The 22,617-nt window shown below is 39.3% G+C and overlaps 1 protein-coding gene across 4 annotated transcripts in view; it reads left to right on the top strand.

The window, feature by feature from the left end:
• GRIN2A (glutamate ionotropic receptor NMDA type subunit 2A) overlaps positions 1–22,617 on the top strand; it is a 165,243-nt gene that overhangs the window by 114,856 nt on the left and 27,770 nt on the right. For all 4 annotated transcript variants that reach the window (XM_088174458.1, XM_088174459.1, XM_088174460.1 and 1 more), the window contains 3 exons: positions 3,244–3,369; positions 5,951–6,180; positions 11,771–11,931. In XM_088174458.1, coding sequence (XP_088030584.1) covers positions 3,244–3,369; positions 5,951–6,180; positions 11,771–11,931 — 517 coding nt within the window. The remainder of the gene's footprint in view (positions 1–3,243; positions 3,370–5,950; positions 6,181–11,770; positions 11,932–22,617) is intronic.

Raw genomic sequence — 22,617 nt, forward strand, 5'->3', positions numbered from 1 at the left:
TTGAGTCACTGAGTTATAAAGTTCATTTTTAAATTGCAGTTGCAGCATGTTGAAATGACCACTGGAAATAAGAATCAGGGTGCTTTCTAAAGTGCAAGTGCAGTTGGTTTTTTTACTTATCTCTTAAAAACCTGTTTACAGTCACCATCAAAAGAGAAGCTGCTTTTGCATTTTTCACAAGCAACAGAGTTACTAGATTTCTAGAACGCATTTAATGTTATTGGTTTAGTTGGATGTGTATATAATTCAAAGGAAACAAAAAATAACCCCTTCTCATAAAGCTCTCTAAAATAGCTCTACTTTTGAAGAAATCTGATTTACTGCAGCAATAAATCAAGTCTGTGCTCTCAGAAGTGTGCTCTCTTTTTTCAGGCGTAGATGAAGCTGCCAGTTTGCTGGAATTGACTCTGTATTTTGATGAGGTGTGCGTAGTAGTAAAATGTTTTGCCTTGCAAAATACTATCAGGCAGATAACTGAATTTATTCACAGACTGATTTTGTTTCAATTAAGTGAATGTCTGAGAACAGAGTACTCTTACGTAAGTCTTTAAAAAGATTTTTTAGAATTCTGTCAAATAAAATGTTTATTTTTAAAGAATAGCACTTGATTACAATTCCTGAAATATCTGGGTTTGTGAATTGTTTCTATGAATGTGGACACGTACAGGATTTTGTGTGACTAGATTTTTCCAGTCAGTTGTTGTGTCCAATGGATCTGAGTAACTGATGGGTTGTGACAGCCTCTTCCTCGTTATCTGCTATGTTCTGATTCTTATGTGTCTCCTTCAAATGAGAATTTTATCCACATAAAAATATTTTCACATTGCACTAGAAATCATATATACTAGATCTAAAAATACTTAAAAAATATTCTGTTGAGTTTTCATTCAACTTCATTTAAACAACCAAATAAAAAAGGGAAACCTTAAATCTCCATTTCTATATTTTTCAGAGGAAGAGTTTATAGGTGAGGTCAATTTTCTTTTCTGGAGGCATTGATGGAATAGAAAATCTATGCCCCTCTTTATTTAATGTATTCCTTAAGTATCAGTTTTGGTGGTGGGAGGCAGGACTCAGAGACATCTTTTTCCTTGCTTGATATTCTCCATTGCCAGTCATTTGAAATATACACAAACAAGTCATATATTAGTTTTTTTCTACCATATTACAGCTTTACTGAAAATTCCTTTAAAACCTGCTGCTTGCCTGAGGGAAGTTCCTTTTCTGTCCTTTGAGAATCAAAGCACAGTGCTGAATGTGTAATTGGATCTCTGATATGACAGGAAGATCGACTTTGTTATTCAGTTGATTTTGTACTCGTTCAATCTTACTGCTTGCTATTCCAAATAGCTTTTTGTTTTCCTATTGCTTCTATTAATTCTCCACCTCATCACCAGATTCCTTAAATTATTAAAGAGAATTCTGCTTAAACTCTTGTTTCCAGCTCACTTTTGTACATTGGCTTGATTTGCCCTTTGCCTTTTTTGGATTTTGAGAAATTACCATTGCTGTTTCTACACTGTTGCTTTTGATAAGGGTTTTATCAACCTTGCTTTCTTCTGTGAGAATGCTGTCAAAATTTTATAGTAGTTCTACATGAATTCCAGTTTAATCCAGTTACTAACTGAATTCAGAAAATATTTTATTCAGACTGTATGTATTTGGCTACATAATGTCCCTTCCCTGGCTGCATCTACATAGATCTTTCTCTGCCTTCTATAAATTCTGTTATTTTTCTAACTTACCATTCTCTCCCAAACAAATAATTATACTTGAAAGAACTTCATACTAGCTCTTCAAAATAAAATAATTCATTGAAAAAATATCACTCCTTTGCAAGAGGAAAACAGTTTGGTTTACAATGTCCCTGCTTTTCCTTTTTAGTTACCATCCAGAATCACCAGTGGAGCTATTTGTTATTTGGTCTTGTCTAGGTTCCAGATTTCTGAAGAGATCGCAGCAAAGACAAAAGATCTCATGAGTTTTCTATGATTACACAAATTATTGCATTTCATTCTGGTCCGGGTGAATCATCTGAACTTGGGCAGGGCTCAGATTGGACTGTTGGGTTTAGCACACCTCAGCTCTCAGTCATTGTCCTTTCCTGCAATGAGGGAAGAAGTTTCAGTGATTCTAATCTTAAATTCAAAGAATGAAAAAGCTGTGAGAGAGGAACTTCTTGGGCTTTCAAAAACAGGCAAAGCATTTGAACACACTGATTTTCTGTAATTTCTAGTATGTCTTGATTCTGTTCTAATTAGAAATAGTATACTAAGATTTGTTCTCTCACACTTCAGAGCATGCTCACGCTTGCTTTATTTGCACAAGTTAGGATGTAAAGTGCCCCAAATAAGTTGGCCTGATAAAGAGATATTACTTTGCCATGCTAATCTTTCATAGAGATAACCTTGTACCAGGGCAGCTACCACAGGAACTCCTGAAATGACAGAGAATCTGTGGTTGGGAAAGATATTTGGTATTGATATCAAGTCCTTTCAAAAATTTGGTGCTTAGTCTTGTATTTGAAATTGCTTTTAGTTTTATGCTCCAACCTACTTCTTTTACTTAATTATAGTTCTTGTATCTTTTGAAATGACATCCAATCTTCCATAAACCCTTTTGATTTCAGTAATTTCCTCTCAGATGAGAATGAGACATTCAAAAGGATGTGTTTGCAATTGATAAAAACATCCTCGTTGTGAGTAGATGAAAGTAAACACAGAGAGAAAAGAATCCTGAAACAAAAGTGTTTAGTTTGAATGCAAGTATTTCTCTTTTCTCCTCTAACACTTTTTGTTGGATAGAAAACGAGAGAGTCTACTTCCCTGAATTACCAAATGTATTAAACATATGCTTAATTGCTTTTGCTTTGCAGAAACAGTCATAGTGGTTGGACCATTCTGTTGATAAATTTATATAATACAGGATGAATAGACACAGCAACCTGATTGTGGGCTGAATAAGCAGCGAGTCAAACCAATTATGTGTCACTCAGTGTCAAAGAAAAGTGTTCAGGCTTTTGTTTTTAATTGCAACTTACATTTAAGCTTTTGACTGTATGAATTTGGTCTATTTATACTAACAGCAGTTCATTATATATTGCTTAGTTATTTGCTAGCATTTTTGTTGCAAAAAGAATGTAGAGGAAGCTGCTGGGCTTGCCTAGGCGAGGACATTAGAATTCTTGTGCCGTGACTGGTTTAATGAACTGTGTTTCTGTTTTTCCTGTCTGTTTTGCTGCAGAACCTTTTAGTGCTTCTGTCTGGGTGATGATGTTTGTGATGCTTCTCATCGTGTCTGCCATGGCTGTCTTTATATTTGAGTACTTTAGTCCTGTAGGATACAACAGGAATTTAGCACAAGGGAGAGGTAAGACTTGCATTTTACTCAACTCCATGCCTATAAAAACATCATGCATTTCCCATCCCTGGCTCTGCATCTTTTCAAATAAACATAACATAGGAATACAACAGTGAAATTAGCTATGAAACTGTTTATGTTTTTCATTTAAAGTATGATTTTTTGAAGGCTTATATGCTCCTGTTTATAATTCCAATTCAATGGAATAAAGACAGACAGCAGGGTAAGTGGTATCAGAGTTTTATTCAGACAGTGTTGTTTAGCACACAGCATCAGTTGTAAAGTGTCAGCTCCAAAAAGCAGTGAAATGTGTTCTACTCCTGACTTACAAATTCATGAGCAGTTCAGAGAAAGTCACCTAAACTCCCATGGCCTGCTGGACAGTTTGAAAAATAGCAGTACATTGTCCATGGTTTTGTACAGTCCCTGTAGAAAGTCAGATGAACTCTTAGCCTTGAAATGAGGCCCCTGGCAGAGGGGCATCACTTTTTCTGTGTAGCACCCTCAGTTATAGAAACTTCATTTTCAAAACAGACAAACTCTGTATTAACTCCTTCTCAGTGAAAGCTGCACTGTGGCTCAAGAGTGAGGATTCCATGTCTCACAATGCCCTCATCCTCCCATTTCTTAATTGATATTTGAGAGCACAGCCTTTATAAAAATTTCTAAATCATTCTTGCCTTGTTTCATAACAAGAGATCTTCCAGCTTGGTGAGCACAGTTCTGGGCACTATTAAAAGCAAATTATTTCTTCTAGACAATGGCTGGCTTGTTCCCTGAAAAAAAGTGGATTATTGTAATGTTCAGATGGTGTCATTTTAATAAGATGGTAAATGTGTAACCTCTGTCTAAAATAAACACTGTGTTAAAAGAAGGGAAATCAAAGGTGAATATAAACACTGGGGATCCAGGGACGTGGCTGTTCTTTTCTGTGTCACCTCACGTGCCTGAATTGATTATTTAGCCTATTTACAGCTACAAAGGAATGTTATGGCACTAGACATCCTAACCTAGACTTGCCACACATCCAGCTGCCATTAATTTCAAACATGGAATATATATTTAAAAAAAAAAAATATTTATCTTCTCTCATTTCCATAGGCATTTTTTTGCAGGATGAAGCTCAGTAGTAATACAATCTCCAGTGGCATAAACAGAACTGTAGATTGCTCCCTGGGCATATGATTTCTGTAACACTGTTGCTCAGAAAAACACACATTATCCCTGTATCAGCTCAGTCCTTAATGTGTCTAGAAAGTAGTTTCATAAACCAAAAGTCAACTCCATTGTGTTTATTTTGCTGCACTCCATTTTCCTAGTGCTGCTGCAGAATAGGAGCATAATCTAAGATGTAGAGCTTGCCTGCATTGTGAAATACTTGCACTGCACTGGAGAGTATTTCTACTGAAATGAGAACATGCACTGAGTATACCCAGATAGGATTTTATTATTTTAAGAATCACTGAATTATTATTAAAATAAATTATAGTTAAATGAATAGCTAAATCTATATTTGTAATGTGCATCCCCTTGGATAAAGGAACAGGGCTGGGAAGGAGGTAAAATTACAGATTTCTGCATCAGAGCTTATTGACTAAATTGCAATTGAACTGAAAAAGGATAATTATAAGTAGGCCAAATGAGTCACAGTCAGGGGAGGCCTGTTTCTCTCCACTGAGGGTACAGGGAGTCTGGCTGATGAGCAATGTGTGATTGCATTGTGCTTACCTAGAGCTGGGTGAGAAAAACTGCCTTTGGTTCTCACAGGGCTCTAGAGATGAGGCCTTTGGGGTGGATAATGACCCTGCTAATCCACTTCTGCCCCTCTGTGAGTCTGGGGGCAGCATGCTGGCCACTTCCAGCTTTGGGGTGAATTAAAAGATGGCCAAAAATAGAAATAACAAAAATTACAGAATGGCTTAGCTGGGACAGAATTTTACCTGTAATGTCAACACGTTTGGAGCCACAGAACTGACTCTGAACATGTGAGGCAGCCAGAGCCTGGCTTGCTCTAAATTCTGTGTCTATGCAGGTAGCTCCTTTGTTCTGTCTTTCTGATTCATGCTCTGAGTACAAAGGTGCTTAAAAGTAGGTGACACATTCACACACTTTGATCTTAAAAATGCTTACATAATGTTCAAAAAGCATAATGTTGGATGACTGGAGATGATAAAAATAATTTGGGTAAGAAAAGTACTAGAATTGAGTCATTAAGGCTTAAACCTCCAGTTTTCCATTTCACATGTCTGCTGGCACAGAAGACTGATGGGGCAACACTGTGGCACATTTCTTCCTGCAGGAGACATAACAGCTTGCTTCTCCCCCAAACCTATGTTTTCCATTTTCATCTTAAAAATTTTGAACCATATGCCACGTAGAAAAATGTTGAATTATGCTTTAAAAATGTGGAAATTGTTGTCATTGCAATGGAGGGTACCTATGGGAAACCCTATGATTATATTGGGAGAACAGTGAATATATACTGAAATATTTTCTAGCCATGTCTCTGGGACTAATGGGTTGTCCCTGCATGGATATTGGCAAGGTTTAATTGAAGTGCAGCTGAACTAACTGCTCTTTGCAATTGCAGATCCCCATGGCCCATCCTTTACCATTGGAAAGGCAGTGTGGTTATTGTGGGGCTTGGTCTTCAACAACTCCGTGCCTGTGCAAAACCCCAAGGGGACCACGAGTAAAATCATGGTGTCAGTCTGGGCTTTCTTTGCTGTCATCTTCCTGGCCAGTTACACTGCCAACTTAGCTGCCTTTATGATTCAAGAGGAATTTGTTGACCAAGTGACTGGGCTGAGTGATAAAAAGGTAAGTATTCAGCTCAAAAGAGGTCAGTGTCCATTCTCCATAATCCTTCTACAAATTTGTATTTCATGATAAAACCTCTGAGCAAGATAATGGACTAAAGTTGGATGATTTCCCTCTGAGTGCAAGTGCAAACTTTACTAACAAACCTAAGACCCAAAGCATGAAAATATCTGTGTTTTCAAAATCTGAGTGACCTATTCAAAAGTAGCTGCATTAACTGAAAATTACCTTTATTTTGTGATAGAAATCAATTAGTGTTTGGTTAAAAAGAATGCCTCAGCAATATAAAAAGCTCTAAAATTTTTGTGGGATATTAGTAATATACTAATAGAAAAAAGTCCATTTGCAAAATTACTGTGATGGATATGCACAAGATACTTGAAGGGTATGCTTTTGTCAAGTCTGTGCCTAGTTGTTTGAAAATGAAACTAAATATTGACATTAAGAAGAAATAATTGAATACAGTATAGCCCAGAGGACAACTCCACAAAAGGTTTTTCTCAAAAATAAAGTAAATTGTTGCTAAAAACAAACTAAAAAGGAAACATTCAACCTTGTCTGTTTTTTTGTTTTAACTGCTTTTAGGACCAACCTTTGATTGATTGCCTGGTATATCAAAGCAAACATGGCTAGAGGAAAGATAAAAAGAAACAAAAAATGATAATAGTTTTGTTTTCATTAAATTGTGTTGCCACACAACCTTTGAAAGAGCACGAAAATTGTTAAATACCCCTCTGCTTTAAGATAATATTCTTAGAATAAGATAAATAGCATTCTGTCTTGGGAATAAATAAAAGAAGATTTGAGAGCTGTCTTTCTCCTGTTGGTGAGAAAGAACAGAGTTTTCCTGGGCCCCTGGGTTTGGCAGGATTTGCCTTGCAGCTGGCACAGCAGTGGGGCTCAGGTCTGACTGAGCACCCTCAACTTCCCTCCTCGCTGGCTCTTTGCCATGGGGCTGGAAATGTCAGCTCTTGTTCTGCAGCTTTGGGCTAATAACTTCCTTAGTTTTGTCGTTTTTCTATTCTGACTGCTAAGTAGGATTTCATTGCCACAAAAAGCAAAATAAAAATAGAAAAATACTTGAATCAGAAAATACCATCTGTTCTTGTGTGGTCTGCTGATCATTTATTTGATTTGCCACCTTTGTTTCTATTTTCTGGTTCTTCAAACTTTGCCTGAAGCATATAGAGATAAGTCAGGGAAACCATGCCTTTTCTGATTAAATTAAACAAGTCAGAAGTCCAGAAAAGCAATGAACTATTTCAGATCATTTTCTTGTCATATGTAGGTTTTGCCTCCTCCACAATCCTGAGGTTTCTTGGATTTTAAAAAAATCAAGTAATTTGGGATAATTTATGGGAATGAAATCTGAGTGATGTTAAATTATTTTTCTCCCCTTTTTGCCATGTTTTTACAGTTCAGTAGAGAGCTCTGACCCTTGCAGGAAGCAAAGCAGTCATAGGCGAGGGCTAGAAATGTGGGTAGAATCAATTTTGAATAATTAATACCTAAAAGTTCACTTTTTCTTTTTTTTTTTTTTTTTTTTTTTAATTTAAAAACTCAAAACTCACATCTGGGCTGGTAAATCAGTTTGTTATTCTTCTCTCCCACTTTTCCCACTGCCCCACCTGAAGAGTCAAGCTCTTCTGTCAATGCTGTACTGCCAGGGCAATAAAGTGTTTGCAGTTAGAGATACTGGGGTGTCTCCATGTGATGGAAAAATCAGGAAAAAACTCCTCTCTCTGAGCAGCCATCCCAAGTCTCAGCATTGAGTGCTGTCCCATTCAGGAAGTATGTTGCACTCTACCAGCTGGTTCACCAGATTTGCTGACGTGCTGATAATGTGTTATTTATCCTTCAGTCCTGTAAGACCTCCTTATAGCTCCCTCATCCCTTCAAATGTTGCTAATGAATTTGTGAATGCCATGTCATCAGAGTGTCACCCAGAAATACATGGCACAGCATGTACTGGAGTTAGGAAGGGTGGGTGTTCATAAACTCAAATGATTCAGCAAATGAGAGGAAAATTATATTTTGACATTCGTGTGTATCTAATTGATGTTCTGAAGCTTTGTCTTCGTAAAAAGGTGCAGAAACTAAGTCCAAAGAACCCAGCAAAGACTGAAATTCATGGCTTTACTACTTCTGAGACCATTTGTGCCTATTTCATACAATGAAAGAGGAAAAAATTGCTAAAGGAGGGCAGGTAGCTGTGCCCAGAACTGCATTGCAAATTGTTGATGAGCTGCCACACATGAGGATTGCCTCATGAACACATGGTCCAGGAGCTTCTCTTCAACCTTCACGGGAAACCTTAGAGATGTCACTTACAGGCTCCTTATTTTTGCAAGATTCACAGAGGTCTTGTAGCCTTGGCTGTCTGTTCCTGTGGCCTAGGATGGCACAAGCTGGGCAGTCACTGAGATGTGAGAGGGGCAGCAGAGAGCCCAAGGCAGCGAGGATGGGCAGGCAGGGAGAGCCTCTGAGCCCAACCCCTCTCACCACTGCCCAGTATCAGCCCCCAGTGTGCTTCCTGAGGCTGGGCAGCACAGCTATCCCTGCACTGCAGGGACTGATGGCTGTATCTCTGCAGGATCACAAGTCAGGATGCCACGTTCCCATCTGGTAAAAGAGGAAAGGAAAGGGTTCAAATCTTGGTGTTCTTCTGTCACTCCAAACAAGTTGTAATTCCTGCTATCAGCAGGGGATTATTTACTGTTTTCTACTTTTTTAATAAAGTTTCCCACAGTTCCTTAAAAATCTCCAGAAAAATAATAAACAGCTGCTCTCAACACCAGCATTTTCAGGCAAGCAAGTCAATCTTTGAATTCAGTCAGTATGTAATGTTTCTGAAAGATCACTTTGCTGACTTAATGAAATTGCCAGTTTTATTAAGGCATATAGAAGAAATAAAATAAAAGTGAAAGATTGGAGTTCTGTTGCCATGTGCTACAGTTCAAGGGCAGACAAGAATGCATTGGTCACTCTTCAGAATAACAGTAGATCTCTCCACTGTGACTCAAGAGGTTTGTGCATTCAGTTCAAGAATTTTGTCCATGATTTAAAAGATCAACATTTCATGAAATGTCTAGGAAAAGAATGATTTCCTAGCAAACATGATATATTTTGTTTCTCATCATGGGACTTCAGGGAAAATGAATGCATGTAGAGCCTTGATCTTTTTTTTCTTTCCTTGTCTCTTGTCTGCCACATAGATCTTTGCTGCAGTCACAGACAGTGACAGTCCTGTGTGCTTCTCCAGGACATGGCAGTTCACGGAATATAAGTTCAATATTATTGATGAAAACTTTATTCACTTCAGATATGAGTGCAGTGCTCATAAAAAGATTTAAACCTCTTTCTTCTTTACAAGTAGTCTGTGAGCAGGCAGTAGAAGCAGATGATGGTTTCAAAAATAGTCTTGTGAGTGATAAAATTTGTTGGTTGGTACCATGAAATTCCAGTCTGTAGATGGGATTTGGAACTATTAATCTGCTTTTTAACTCCGTGACTTTTGAATGAATTTGGGCTTTTTATTCATCCTTCTCTGCAGAAATATTTGTCTTCCATGAGTGTTCAATTTGAACAGATGTGTTAATTCTTTCAGCTATTCCTATGAGAGGAAATGACTGCCAACATCCTAGATTAATATGAATGTTCTTGAAAAGTGAGACTACTTAAAACCAAACTCCATTTTGAAATTACCAGAATACTCCACCATAATGTCCCTGTTACCCCAGTTCTCCTGCCATTCCCCCAGTTCCCCTGCCATACTGGGAACTCGGCTTGCAGAATGCTCACCACAGCTGAATTTCCAAAAAATTCTAGCAATATAAGGAGCAGCAAATCCTACAGGTCCTGAAATTGACAGTGTTTCTTTGGTTATATTTTCCAGTTCTATTGACTGGCAAATTTAAGAGACACATGAAGCCATCTCAATATATCAGAGATACATTATCTCTAAATAAAGTTGATAGCAAACTACATTTATATCAGTAGAATCTCTGGATATATATTTAAAAGCAGGGTTTGTTTCAGTGCTGCATAATAAACTCAGAAAGGGAGATGGCAAATATAGACTAAGAATCATGAGTAGTGTACAGTGTAATTTTGGTGCATGGGTCAATTACTATGTGTAAAAGTAGTAGCAAAGTTATAATTTAAACAGTAAAGCTCTGAAAAGGGAAATTGAAGAAAGTAAGACATCTGTTAGCTAAACAAATAGAGAAAAATAAGAGTTCATTCTTATGCTTTGTCAAAATATGCTTAATTAAAATGAAGCTTTTAATTGTAGCTCTGTAACAAGAAAATGGTGTTGCAGCAATATTTGCACAGTCAGGGTTTGATGGAATTGAAAATACTCCCAGTTTTTATATAAACCTATTTGTATTCTCTTTGCAAATTGACACTGGATCTTGGGAATTCTTGATGCCCTGAGACCAAGTGTTAAAAAGAGAAATATTTCATGTGGAGCCCCAAAGGAATCAGCAGCTGTACAAATATTAGGCATCTCTTGCAGCACAGGATATATAGATTGCTCTTCTAACTTCAGCAATAAAAACAGAGTGCATTTTCCTGTGGAATTTATGGGTGACTGCTTTTATCAATACTCAATTCAATTTCCTCATTAGCCAATAGTTCCTCTAATCTGAGTGACCTTTTTCATTTGTTTCTTAGAGACATTTTAATCCTAAATTTTCATTTGGGTTTTAAAGGAAGATGTTGAAAAAGTGCATATAAAATTTTCAAGTCTCTTAGCAAAAAGTTTATGTGAGATTATTTGAAGGATTGCCAAGTATGAAACCCAAATGTGCCTTGAGCTATTGCCATTCCTTTGCAGATACCCCCTGGCTGGTTCATCTGTGCTGATGCAATTGTGATAGAGAGAGTGAAATTGTAGGATAAACCTATAGGCCCTCAAGCAAATAGTTTGCAGTTTTAAATGATAGGGATGAACAGGGACTGGGATTATAGGTGTGAGAGCTTCAAAAGCCTTTCTTGTATCAAGCTATGTCATTGCTGGGCCTCTGTGGAAGCTGCAAGAGCTTTTTTTATTCCCCTCCAGTCATGGGTGGAAGGAAACTCCCTCACCCTGCCTCTCCCTGGCACAGCTTCCTGCAATCCCTGGCACCCTCCAGGACTGGGGCTTTGGGCTCCCTTTGACTACTGTGGATGATCCTGTTCCCATCTTCCTGATGGGGAATCACAACGTCCCAAATGAGATGGAAGTGTGAAATGATTATCAACAAAATACTCTTTTTCTTTGGCTGCAGTTTACCAGTGTGTTTGGGTTCTCTGGAGAGATGTTGGCAGATGAGGATCTGCTCCAGTTTCTGCTGTCCTGCCATAGTGCAAAGCATGAGAGAGTGTCATGTTTGAGTAGCAAAATGGAGCTGGTTTTACTTTGGGTGTAGATTACATTCAGGTAGTGTGAAGACAGTTTCTGGTGTACTAGACCTGAATTAACCCACAGCATTTGCCTAGAAGGAATTTGAGGCAACTTACACAGCTTCTGTCTTTTTCAACCTGAAATTGCCCTTCTTCACATTTTGGATGCCTGAAACATTTTGCTTATCCCCTTTATCTCTAGTTTCAAAGGCCACATGATTATTCACCTCCTTTTCGGTTTGGAACGGTCCCAAATGGAAGCACTGAGAGGAATATCCGGAACAACTACCCTGATATGCACCTTTACATGACCAAGTTCAACCAGAAAGGAGTCGAGGATGCCTTGGTCAGCTTAAAAACTGGGTGAGTTTTTTCCCATGGTTTTTAAAGAATGCTGTAAACTTTTAAGAAGCAGGGAACTATTGATCTGTACTTGCTGTGATACTGAACAGACTGATGTCAGGCTGCTGTGCAGTACATGGTGCTCTTTTTTTTTCCAAGTGCACTGTACAGTTATCAAAAAAGAAAATGATTGACTCTGATTTCCATGGTTGTTTTAAAATTACATGATAGCTTCAATGTCCTATGAGAAGTAGTTTCAAAGGGCAGAATTAATGTTTCTTAAATTTGAAGACAGTACAGTCTCTTGTTATCTTGGCAGTGCTGCCTAATCTTGCTTCTGGCAATCTTAATAAATATTCTGGTAAATATAATTGTCCTTATTTATTAAAATCTGAGATTTAGATTTGAGTTCCATCTATCCTTTTCTCTCTGAAGTAGCCCAATCTGCTTGGTTGGACAAAGAGACAAATTTCCATTCTTAATCCTCCAAAGGATGAGAGTGACTCATTGCTCATATCATTATTCATCTGGGTGACAGGAATCTGCTAGCTCCAAACATTTAGGCTTGATAGCAACATGATTATATTTGTTAATAATACAGTAATAATAATTTCTCAATACAAGTTTTTTAGGTTTTGTTTTGAAGTGAGAAGTCACTTTAGTGGGTTTAAAGATATGTACTCTAGGGGCTGTTTCAAGGCTCTCCTGCTGTTGAAACAGGACATGTTTCTTCCTATGTTAAAATACTCTGTTACTTTTGATTCTTCTTGGGGAACTGCTTATCCTTTTAATTTTTACTCCCCTTCTGCCAAATCTGTATGGGAGTGTAATGTATTAAACTTAAACAAAATACCTTGAAATCCCAAAATCTTTCCATAAAGTGAAGATTCCCTTCTTTAAAAAGTTATCTTTCCAGCTGTTTCCTTCTCTGTCTCCTTGCTGCTGTCTGGACTCTCTCTGCCCTCATTTCTCCAGGCATTCTCAGCTGGCACGTCCCAGGCCTGGTTTGTCCCATCCCAGGACAGATGTGTGACATTGTGTGACATCAGCCTTGCCCAGGGGCTTCCAAACTGCAGCTCCTGCTCTGACCGAGCCTGTGCAAGTTGCATTTCCTGGGTGACAGCTGAATTATGCATTGATAGACAGCTGAGTCCTACCATTCCTGCTGGCAATTTTTGAAGAAGGAGGTGTCCTGATTTCAGCCATTTGTAGGACTTGTTCTGTTGGATGGACAGTTTATTTAGGGGATGTATACTGCTTGTACTTTTCACCAACCGTTTGTGCTATTGCAAGCCCTGAAAAACTGCTGTTAGCTTGAAAATCAGGCCACTTGTCAGACACTTAAGTGTGAAAACAGGGGGGGCTCCCCTGACTGCAAAGTTGTTCAGGATGTTCACTGCAACCCAGGCTGGCTGCTCCTGGGCCAGCTGATTGTCCTCCTCAAAGGCTTTACTCCTTTTGACAGTATCAACTATTCCTTTTTGACAGATTCCTTTTCCCTGCTGAAGTTTCTTTCCTCTTCTAAGTGATTTCTCTGTGTGGACACCCCCAGGTGTCTGCCTTGTTCCCCTTGACTGATATTTCTGTAGCAGATGGTACAAATAAACTTCTGGGTCAATACAAGTAACTGCCACCTCCAGCTGTGCTCCTTGGCATTTTGTCTGGTGGCACCTGCAGAAGGATTGAACAGCAGGGTGTTAGCTGCTTTTAGACTCATATTCTTCAAAAGAATTTTTTCATTTTTTTCTGCCACATTTTCTGTTCTTCAGCATATAGAACTATATCTTCTTTCTCTCCCCTTCATGATGTCATTGACCAAATTCTTTCTCTCTTCCATGTAAAATTTGCCCTTTCATCTTTAACTAGACTTGATGAAGTCTAGTTGAGACATCTTTAACTTCCTTCCCTCCCTGATTCACTGAATTCCATGATATTTAGTACATCTGGTCCTATGGAGTCTGTGTTTCTATAGCTCTTTTGAGGATGACTCATCTCTTCTTCCTCAAACTGCTTCTGCTTCCAAACAAATATATCATTTCCATTTGCCTCTTCAGTGTGTGTGTGTTCTGTTCACCTTATTGTAGATGATTTGTCTCTTTTCATCTTTATCTCTTCCCAAAACTATTCCTGTACTTTTATCTTCTTTATTTTTTTTTCATTCTCATCCTTGGAGATACAACAAGCAACTTTCCTTATGCATGGTAAGACTTGCTACTTCTGCACAACTTTTTGAAAATGAATTATCTGATAATTTTAGTCATAGTCTATAGATTGAGAAGGACTTGCAAAGAATCTGGTTGATAATTGCTGCTGAGAGTAAAAATAAATATGAGGTGTGTTATCCCTGAAGAGTGTTTGCATAACCTGTATTTCCAACCTGACATTAAAACTACTTTTGCTTAATTGAGGACATGATGTTTAGTCCCTTTTAATTACTTTGTATAGTGTTTGATTCTAATTTCAAGATGGAGCAAAAAATACCAGCAATGAAGCAATGCTTAATGACTAAATAATGCCACTACATGTGGCCCTTGTGATCCAAATGGAATGAAATGATAAAGTCGCATCTTGTCACAGTTCAGTCTGGTTTTGCCGTATCTCAACCAAAACCTTTTGGTCAACTTTAATTAGCATTAACACCCTGAGATGTATTGGAAATATCTTGATCTTTGAAACCATTGTGTTAACATTGTGTAACATAATGTTATTGAGTGGAACTGGAGGGAGAAAGTGGGAAGAAGGCAAACATAAAATTTCAGATTCACAAGATGCATAGATTTCTGAAAACAAATTAAAACCCAAACTGCTGTGGTTTTGTTTTTTTTGTTATTTGCTTTTTATTTGTTTTTATTTTTGTTAATCTTGCTTTCTTTCAAAAAGTAGAAAATCAGCTGCTTCAGTGGCCAGAAAAAGCCTTGGAGGGGGGAGAAATATGGATAGAAATATGTATAAAACAAATGGTATTCCTGCCTTTATTTCCTGGTCAGGTGTAAGGGTTAGGTAAGACTTCTGTTGGAGTGTTGCTGCACATGCAGAGGTGAGTGTGCTCATGCCTGTGTCTGGGAAGCCCTGAATGCATACCCAGCCCCTTTTCTGGTTTCATATTTGAGAGCTGAAGCTGGTATTGTTTCAGAAATTAATGTACAAGGAAAGCATCTGCCTTTGTTTTTTTTAATTAGAGCAAGCAACTTCACTGCATGGGCAATCGGCTTGGACCTATCGTGTTCAATTAGCATCAAAAATGTTTGAGATCATCACCTGAGAAAAGCTGCAAATCGAAGTGGAAGTGAGGTTTTTGTGTTAGTCTGACATTGACATTATACCTACTCTCAGATGAATCCCCATAAGGGGTTCACTGCAGCTTATTCCTGAAGGCTTGTTGCCATCGGGGGTGAAGGCAAAGTTATCAGCTTTATTGGATTTTTTTCCCCCTCTGATATGAAATCAACCTTTGTTTCTGAAACGATCTTAAAAAAAAAAAAAATCTGTAAATACTCAGTAATATCCATCTCTTGTCACTAGGGTCCTATTTCTGAGATTCACAGATGTATTTCTCAGGAAGCTGCTGAAACACCGTTTGAACAGCAGAACTGTATTAATTAAATGAGTCAGTTTGCAACCAGGCCTGTTAAAAAGGAAGATCTTGTTATTGAAGTACTACTTAACAATTTTCAAAATGGCAAAATATTGTCCCTCCTTCAATGCAGTTCGCTACTGAAAGCAATCTTGATCTTATAAACTTGTCAAGAAGTGTACTTGTGCTTTTCACTAAATTTCATGCATTTAAGGGATCAGGTGGTCCACGTGCTGTGCTACGTGCAGAGCTTTGGATTGTTCTTTAGGCAGGACCAAGCAGCTCAGGGCTTCTGTAGGGTTTTGTTCCTTAATGAGAGCAGAAATGGCAGTTGTTGCCCGGAGCATTTCTCAGAAGAGCAGAGTCTCTAAGGCATTAGCTAATGTGTTCTTGGTGGGAGCGGCCGGCTCTGCCAGAGCCGTGGAGGCTCCTCTGAGCTCTTGAGGTGCTTATTGATCAAACACGGCCTTAAAAACACATTGCAAGCATTTCTGTCCATGCTGCATTTAATTGATCTACATTTCTAGAACCCTCTGTACCAGGGAGACAGATCCTATTGATTGTGCTTCTTGAAGAGAAAATAAGCTCCGGAATAGGAAGTCGTTAATTATTGTGTTATGTTTGCAGTGGCTCTTTGGGTGTGCTTCCTTCTGTTTGCCTGGCTATATTTTTCCTGAAGAGATTATAGTTAAAGAATACCATCTTTTTGCAGGCAAAGCAACCTTCCAGTTGCAGTTCTCTGGTGTGGGTTGTATGAGCTCATAGCTCTTGAGTTTGCACGCAGTGTTTCTATTTGTGGCTGTAAAACTGTCAGGAGGAGAAATTGCAATGGTAATAAACTGGAAATGCATTTCATGTTCTCACCTTTGCCCCAGCACATCTACAGTGGCATATAGTCTGGGATTTAACTGCTAATGGCTGAAATGAGAAAATTTAATTGGGAGAGGCTCTTTTTACTGTAGGGATAAAATGGGAAGTGTTTGCTTGCCTGTTGCCCATCACTTCCTTTCAAGGGACCTGCAGGAATGAATCCCTGGTGTTCCCCAGGCAAGCAGCCCCTGTGCAGCTGCAGATCCCCTGGCTGTCATGAGTGCTTTACAGCTTTTATTGCCAGCCACAGCTGTGACTGTGTTCAGGGATTTGATGCTGAAGTTTTCTTGGGATTTCATCTGCCTTCCTGTTAAAGACAGCAATGCTTGTGTTGATACACATCAGTTAAACACCTTATTCCCATGTCCTTTCTGACATGCTGATGGAATTACAGAGCTGCTGTGGTGGCAGCATGTCTGCACTGCCACATGCACAGCAGGAATGGCCTCAGCTGTGCTGGGTGATCAGATGTGAAGGGTTACATGCCCATGATTTATGAGCTGCCCCTGAGGAGCTGCTCTCAGCCTGCAGGCTGTCCTGAGCTGCCACTTTGGTAGGGACGCGTGATGGCTGTATCCTCAGCATCCTTTAATGACAAGTTATAATGCCAGCAGAAACACCTGGAAGCATCAAACTGAGCAGTGCAAACGGCATGAGGAGTTATTTCCTCCCTGCAAGCCCACTCTCCCATGTGAAAAGACCATGATTATTAACATGTTTTATAGAATCTTAGGCACTAAGCTGAGAGAGTGCAGGAGAAGACCCCAGAAGGCTCCAGTGGCCTTTTAACCCCATCTATGAGTTTATTGGCCTGAATTGGATTTTTGTTGTTCTCACAGTGATTATAAATTATCCAATTCACAGCTTCGCACACTCTGTTATTTGTTGAACAAATACAAGGAGGTCAGAGGCTGAGCTGGAGCTCTGCAGCGTGGCACAGGCACAACCAGGAGGCAAACATCCCTGTTTCCCTCAGCTGCAGCACAGTTGGGGTTGTGCCCAGCAGGTGCTACTGCTAATTAGGACTGCCAATTAAAGTAGTGATGTGCCCAAAGTTAAAATCAAGTGCAACTTGTCTTTTAGGAAGCCATCTGACATCTTTCCACTTCAATGCAAAAACAATTTCAATATTTTCATTTTTATTTTTACAAAAAAATTGTCATCAAAATTTTCACCAAAGGAAAAACCTCCTAGTTTTTGTTCTTTCTGTGGTTCATACCTTTTCACCTCAAAAGAGGAGAGCAAGCTGTGAGACAAGTTGTCTGTTTGAAAGAAAAATTATATATTTTAATTTTTCATTAAAAGCACAAATTCTTCATTGTTGTCATGGGGATACAATAGCGGCTTACAATCAGAGCTCACAGAAATGTCCAAATCTTTAACCAAATTTTAAAAAATTTACCCTGCAGGGATGGTTAACTCTGAAGAGTGTTTGAGGGAGAAAGAAAGAGGCCTGTAGGCAGCACGAGATATCTGTAGTCATAATAATTTATTGCTTGCAGCCCTCCAGAGAGAGCACTGTGTATGGGGGCTCTCATCATATAAACACAGGGGAAATATTTAAGTCAAAAGAGCACTGAACAGAGATCCCGAGCTACCTGGGAGAGCCAGATGTTTGCTGTGCTCCAGGGTGTCTACTTATCACTATCAGTTTTGACAGTAAGCACTAAATTATTGTACAAATACACTTCCCTTAAAACTGTCTGAAGGAGCAAAAATGTGAATAATGGCTTCCTTCCTGACTTTCTGTTAAAAAACATCTCTGCTAAACAGTTTGGCCCATTCAGGATTTTGTGTCCTGGCTGAGCAAGTTCAGACAACTTCTGCAATCAATAACTTCATTTAATTTGGCATCAGATGGCTGGGGTAACTTAATTTCAATTTACATTATGATGCTTTCTGTGGTGCTTTAATCTAATATATGTTTCAATGTTCACTCTAATGTTCATTTTGGCATTGTGCTCTGCAGGGAATGATTTCCAATGGATGTTCCAGCTGTAGCCACACGAGCTAAGAATTGAAAAGCTGGTTTGCAATTGGGCAATTGCTGTCTGTGCCAGAGGGCTGCAGAGATGTGAAAATGTTTAAATTTGCTGTTCCATCTAGGAACATTTTTTAGAGGGATCTCTTCACTCCAGTATCAATTCTGAAATCTAGTATCTTAAAAGAAATATGTGGCTGAATGAGCACAGCTTTCCTGCTTTTACTGCTGAAGTGAGCAGAGTTCAGCACTACAAGCTGTCAGCACAGGCATAAAAACTCCTATGGCATTTCCACTCGTGGCAGGATTTTCTGGCATCCGTTTTTCTGATGACTGATTCCTGTTTCCCCATATCTTGCTGTCCTTTCAGGAAATGCAGTTATTCTCATATTCTTTTAATTTTTACATTTTTGGGAATTTCTTCATGGCCAGAAGATTGCTTTTTTGCCATTTTTTTTAAAAGAAAGAAAAATAAACAACTCTCTTTCTCCTATTTACCTGATACATAGAAACTTGGCTCTAGGAAAGAATGTATAGTAATTTATTTCCAATTCCTTTACTCAGTACCTGAGTGCTCTTCTGGAGTTTTTTTGATTGGCTTTTTTTTTTATAACAGTTACTTCTTTTGTCTGTATTATAACTTTTTAAGGTAATGCTGTTATCTGTCTAATATCTCTAAATATTGCAAACAGCCTGGAAATAAAATGAACAGGTGTAAGTAGCTGTGTGCCATCTATCCCCTATTTTTTTCAGAAGCTATTCTGAGTTTTAGTCTTCATTTCTTTTGGGGTTGAGATCAGGTACTTGGTGAGCTGTGCTGAATTTATCCTTCATTATGCTATTGTAACTGGGACAAAACCTTTAATCTAAAAATATATTCCCCCCACTCAGCTCTTCAAATTTTGTGTTTTGATAAACTGATGCGTTGCAAAAACTTCTTGGCGTGGCTTCTGAGATGTGAAGTGGGACAATCTTCCATTGTATAAATTAATCATAAAGGCACTAAAGGCACTAAATTTTCCATTATTTTGTTGCTAAGGGAAATGTTACAGGGCCTGGGAAGGTGGGTGGGCAGAGGGAGGGTGGATGGAGCTCCCACGAGTGAGGAGGGTGAATGTGCCCATGCAGGTAACCACAGCCATGGGAGGTTCCCAGTGGATTTTCTGGCAGCTGGGATCGTCCTGACAGGCAAGGTGAATCCTCCACAACCTCTCATGGTGGTGTTAATGTCTGTCAGAACCTGCTCTTTCAAATTTTCTGTCTGTGTTTCCCGTGTGAAGATTGAAGTGAGGATAGTTTGAGTTGGGAGAAAAGTTGAAAGCCCGTTCTGTGCTCATCAGTTCCTCATTTAACTGGGTTTTACTTTGCTGACCTGCCTTGTTGCAGGGGGTGGCTGTTCAATTTTCCCCTAATGAATTGGCAATATCAAGATGTCAAGAAATCCCCTCAGTGTGTGTGAAGTTCAGTTCTGTGAGGAGCCATTTGAATATGTACTGAAAGATAAAGTCACTGCTGGTGATGAAGTGCATCAGATAACCTGAAATGCATTTTAGTCAAAACTGTGTTAGAGAAATCAACAGTCCTTCATGCTAAAGGTTAAATATCTGCTTTTGCTCCAGCAGTATCAAAGTGTCACTTTAGAGACTTTCATGGAAGCCTCATCTTCAGAGCAGCATTCTTTCCCTTTGATTGCTGTGTCATTCCATAGTGACCTTTCAGCACTGGATCCCCAGGACACAGAGTGACACAAATGATGCTGTCCCTCATTGTTCACTCTTGACATACTTTCTTTTATCTCTTCTGTGGAGAAAAAAGGCATGAAATGAAAGTTTGTGATGAAAGTCCATCAGATCTCACAGACAGTATTTTGTACTTGCTGCTTTCCCAACAATGCTGATGATCTCTAAATATATATGCTTAAAATTTAATAAATTTAATCCGGCCTTAAGTGGATACCTTTTTTTTTTTTTTTCCTGATGTCATTGTGGCTCCAGAACTACTGAGCAGATTGACATTTTGGAGTTTTACTTCTCATTCCATTAAGAATCATTGAAGGATCATGTAGTTGGTTAAGCAAGCAAAAGAACATTTTTCAACATTGTTATACTTCTGTTGTTAAGGGAGAAGTGACTAATAAAGGAGCATTTGCCTCATCTTCCTTTTCACTTTTCATCATAGGAATTTTATAAAAAGTTGTGCCAATAATGAAGATGGGGAAAATTATAGGGAAGCGTTTTCAACTTTTATGAAATTGCTTTTCTGCACCTTTTTCTCTAACTTAAATTTTCTGTATGCAGGCAATTTTGCATGTGTGCAGCAATGCTTGAGAATGAGCTTTTGCAATAGCTATGCTGATTTTTCAACTCCTTTCCTTCTTGATGAATCATAAACGCTTAGTTATGGGACTGTCCACCCTTATTTTTCATGTATCTCCCACTTCAAATTTTTACATTCAGTAATGCCCTTTTGGGTTTTTCAAGAACTATTCCAGTTCATGATTTCATAGCACCTGATGTTCTCTGATGCTGTGAGATAAAATTCTCCCCACCCCCTTTCCCCTTGGTGCTTGCTTGGTGATGAAGAACATTTGCCTTTGTAGTCACTGTTATATAAATATTCCAAACTGTTTATTTTTCCTTCTAGCCAGGATTATTGAGGTGGTCCTGAGGAAGTTTGCAGACCTGCCCATTGCTGAGATGAGTCCCAGCTCTGTGTTCTGCTCCTCTGCCCTGGCTGGAGGTGCCGGGCCTGTTTGACCAGTCCGGGGCACTTATGAACCTTTTCTCTCATTCCAGCTTTGACAGTTCTCTCTCAGCTCTCTAATATTTCCTACCAGTTTATTGAAACCTCCACAATGTGACAGAGCTTTTCACTCCCTGCTGTGGCTGCACTGAGCTGACATTAATATTCATTTGTACCTGGCTGAGGCCTGCGGGAGGCTCGGAGCCTCTCTGGGTGCGGGGTCCGTGCTCGGCGTGTGGAAGCGGCACCGAGGCTGTGACCTCAATAGCAGCGAGCTCAGCTCTGCAGCTCTCTGCGCTTCTGCTGCCACAAGAATCAAGACCTGGGGCTTGCCAGTCTCTGTAGAAAGAACAGGGAGAGCTGTGGGTCCAGGCTTCCCAGTCCTGTGTGGACAATGACAAGGCAAGGATGGGCAGTCCCTGCTGGACTGGCCAGCCTGGCGTTTCCACCAGAGCCCAGCAAAACAGCAGCTGTGGCTTTCTCCACACGGGCCTGGCAGGAAGGAAAGTTCCTCTGTGTTCCCAGCAGCCTTCTGGCCTGCACACATCCCTGCCTTGTCTTCCTCCAGGGCTGATCTCGCTGCCAGCTTTGCAAACAGCTCAGGAAGGGTCACATCTTTGGAATTGCCCAGATTTTTCTGTCTCCATTTTTGGAAACACTAATTGAGAAATGTTTATAGTTATCTGAAGGTTCTTAAAAATTTGGAATGCCAGAAATTCATCTCCTAGTGATGGAAGAGTTGGGTCCCCTAAAATCTGAGAGCTTCAGTTGGGGCTTGTTCCTCCCTGCCCACGCTGCAGGGGTACAGCGTGTTCTGGAACAGAACTTCTGTAATCAGCACACGATGAAGAGATGATTAAGCCTTGAGAGGTTATAAGAGTTATGTTGGAAATGCAGAAAATATATTCTGAATATAAGTTTGTATTTGTGGACACCAAGAGTTGTTCAAGGCAATCCGTTTTTGATTTACAGTTCAGACACTGGGCAGTGACTGACAGCAGAACCTTCAGCTCTCAGCATCTGTCAGGAAAGTACCTCATGTTTTTAAATTGATTTGTGTAATGGGATTTGTTGTGACCTTATAGAAGTAGTAAAGAACAAGTCCTCAAAATAAAGCCTTCTGCATCCTCAGAACCTGTTCCATGTGTGAGCACTGCACTGACTCAGACTCCTGGGGAACTGGGGAGGTGCTTCCACAGCGAGTGACTGTGCTTTGTCTTTCTGTCCCAAGGTTTTACTACAGTGCTCAGTAACCAAGGAGGCAAACTGCATGTGAAGAGTGTAATTTCTGAGGTAGCACAAGACTTTTGCCCTGGAGTCTTTTGCAAAGAGATCTTTTTCCTTTTTATTTTTGACTGAGACTGTTTTGACAGAAGAATAGCTGACTCTTTATATTTTTTCTGTGTTTAACAGCATGTGTTTTATGTGCTTGCATTGCAAAAACGTAAATCCCAGAATAAACAGATGACAAATTCCAGAGTGTGTTTTAAGTTGTCTGGTTGCAGCAGTGTCTGTACCCATGGAGAGAGCAACACCTCCC

The sequence above is a fragment of the Sturnus vulgaris genome, chromosome 16, assembly GCF_052056855.1.
Source record: "Sturnus vulgaris isolate bStuVul1 chromosome 16, bStuVul1.hap1, whole genome shotgun sequence".
NCBI classification, from domain to species: Eukaryota; Metazoa; Chordata; class Aves; order Passeriformes; family Sturnidae; genus Sturnus; species Sturnus vulgaris.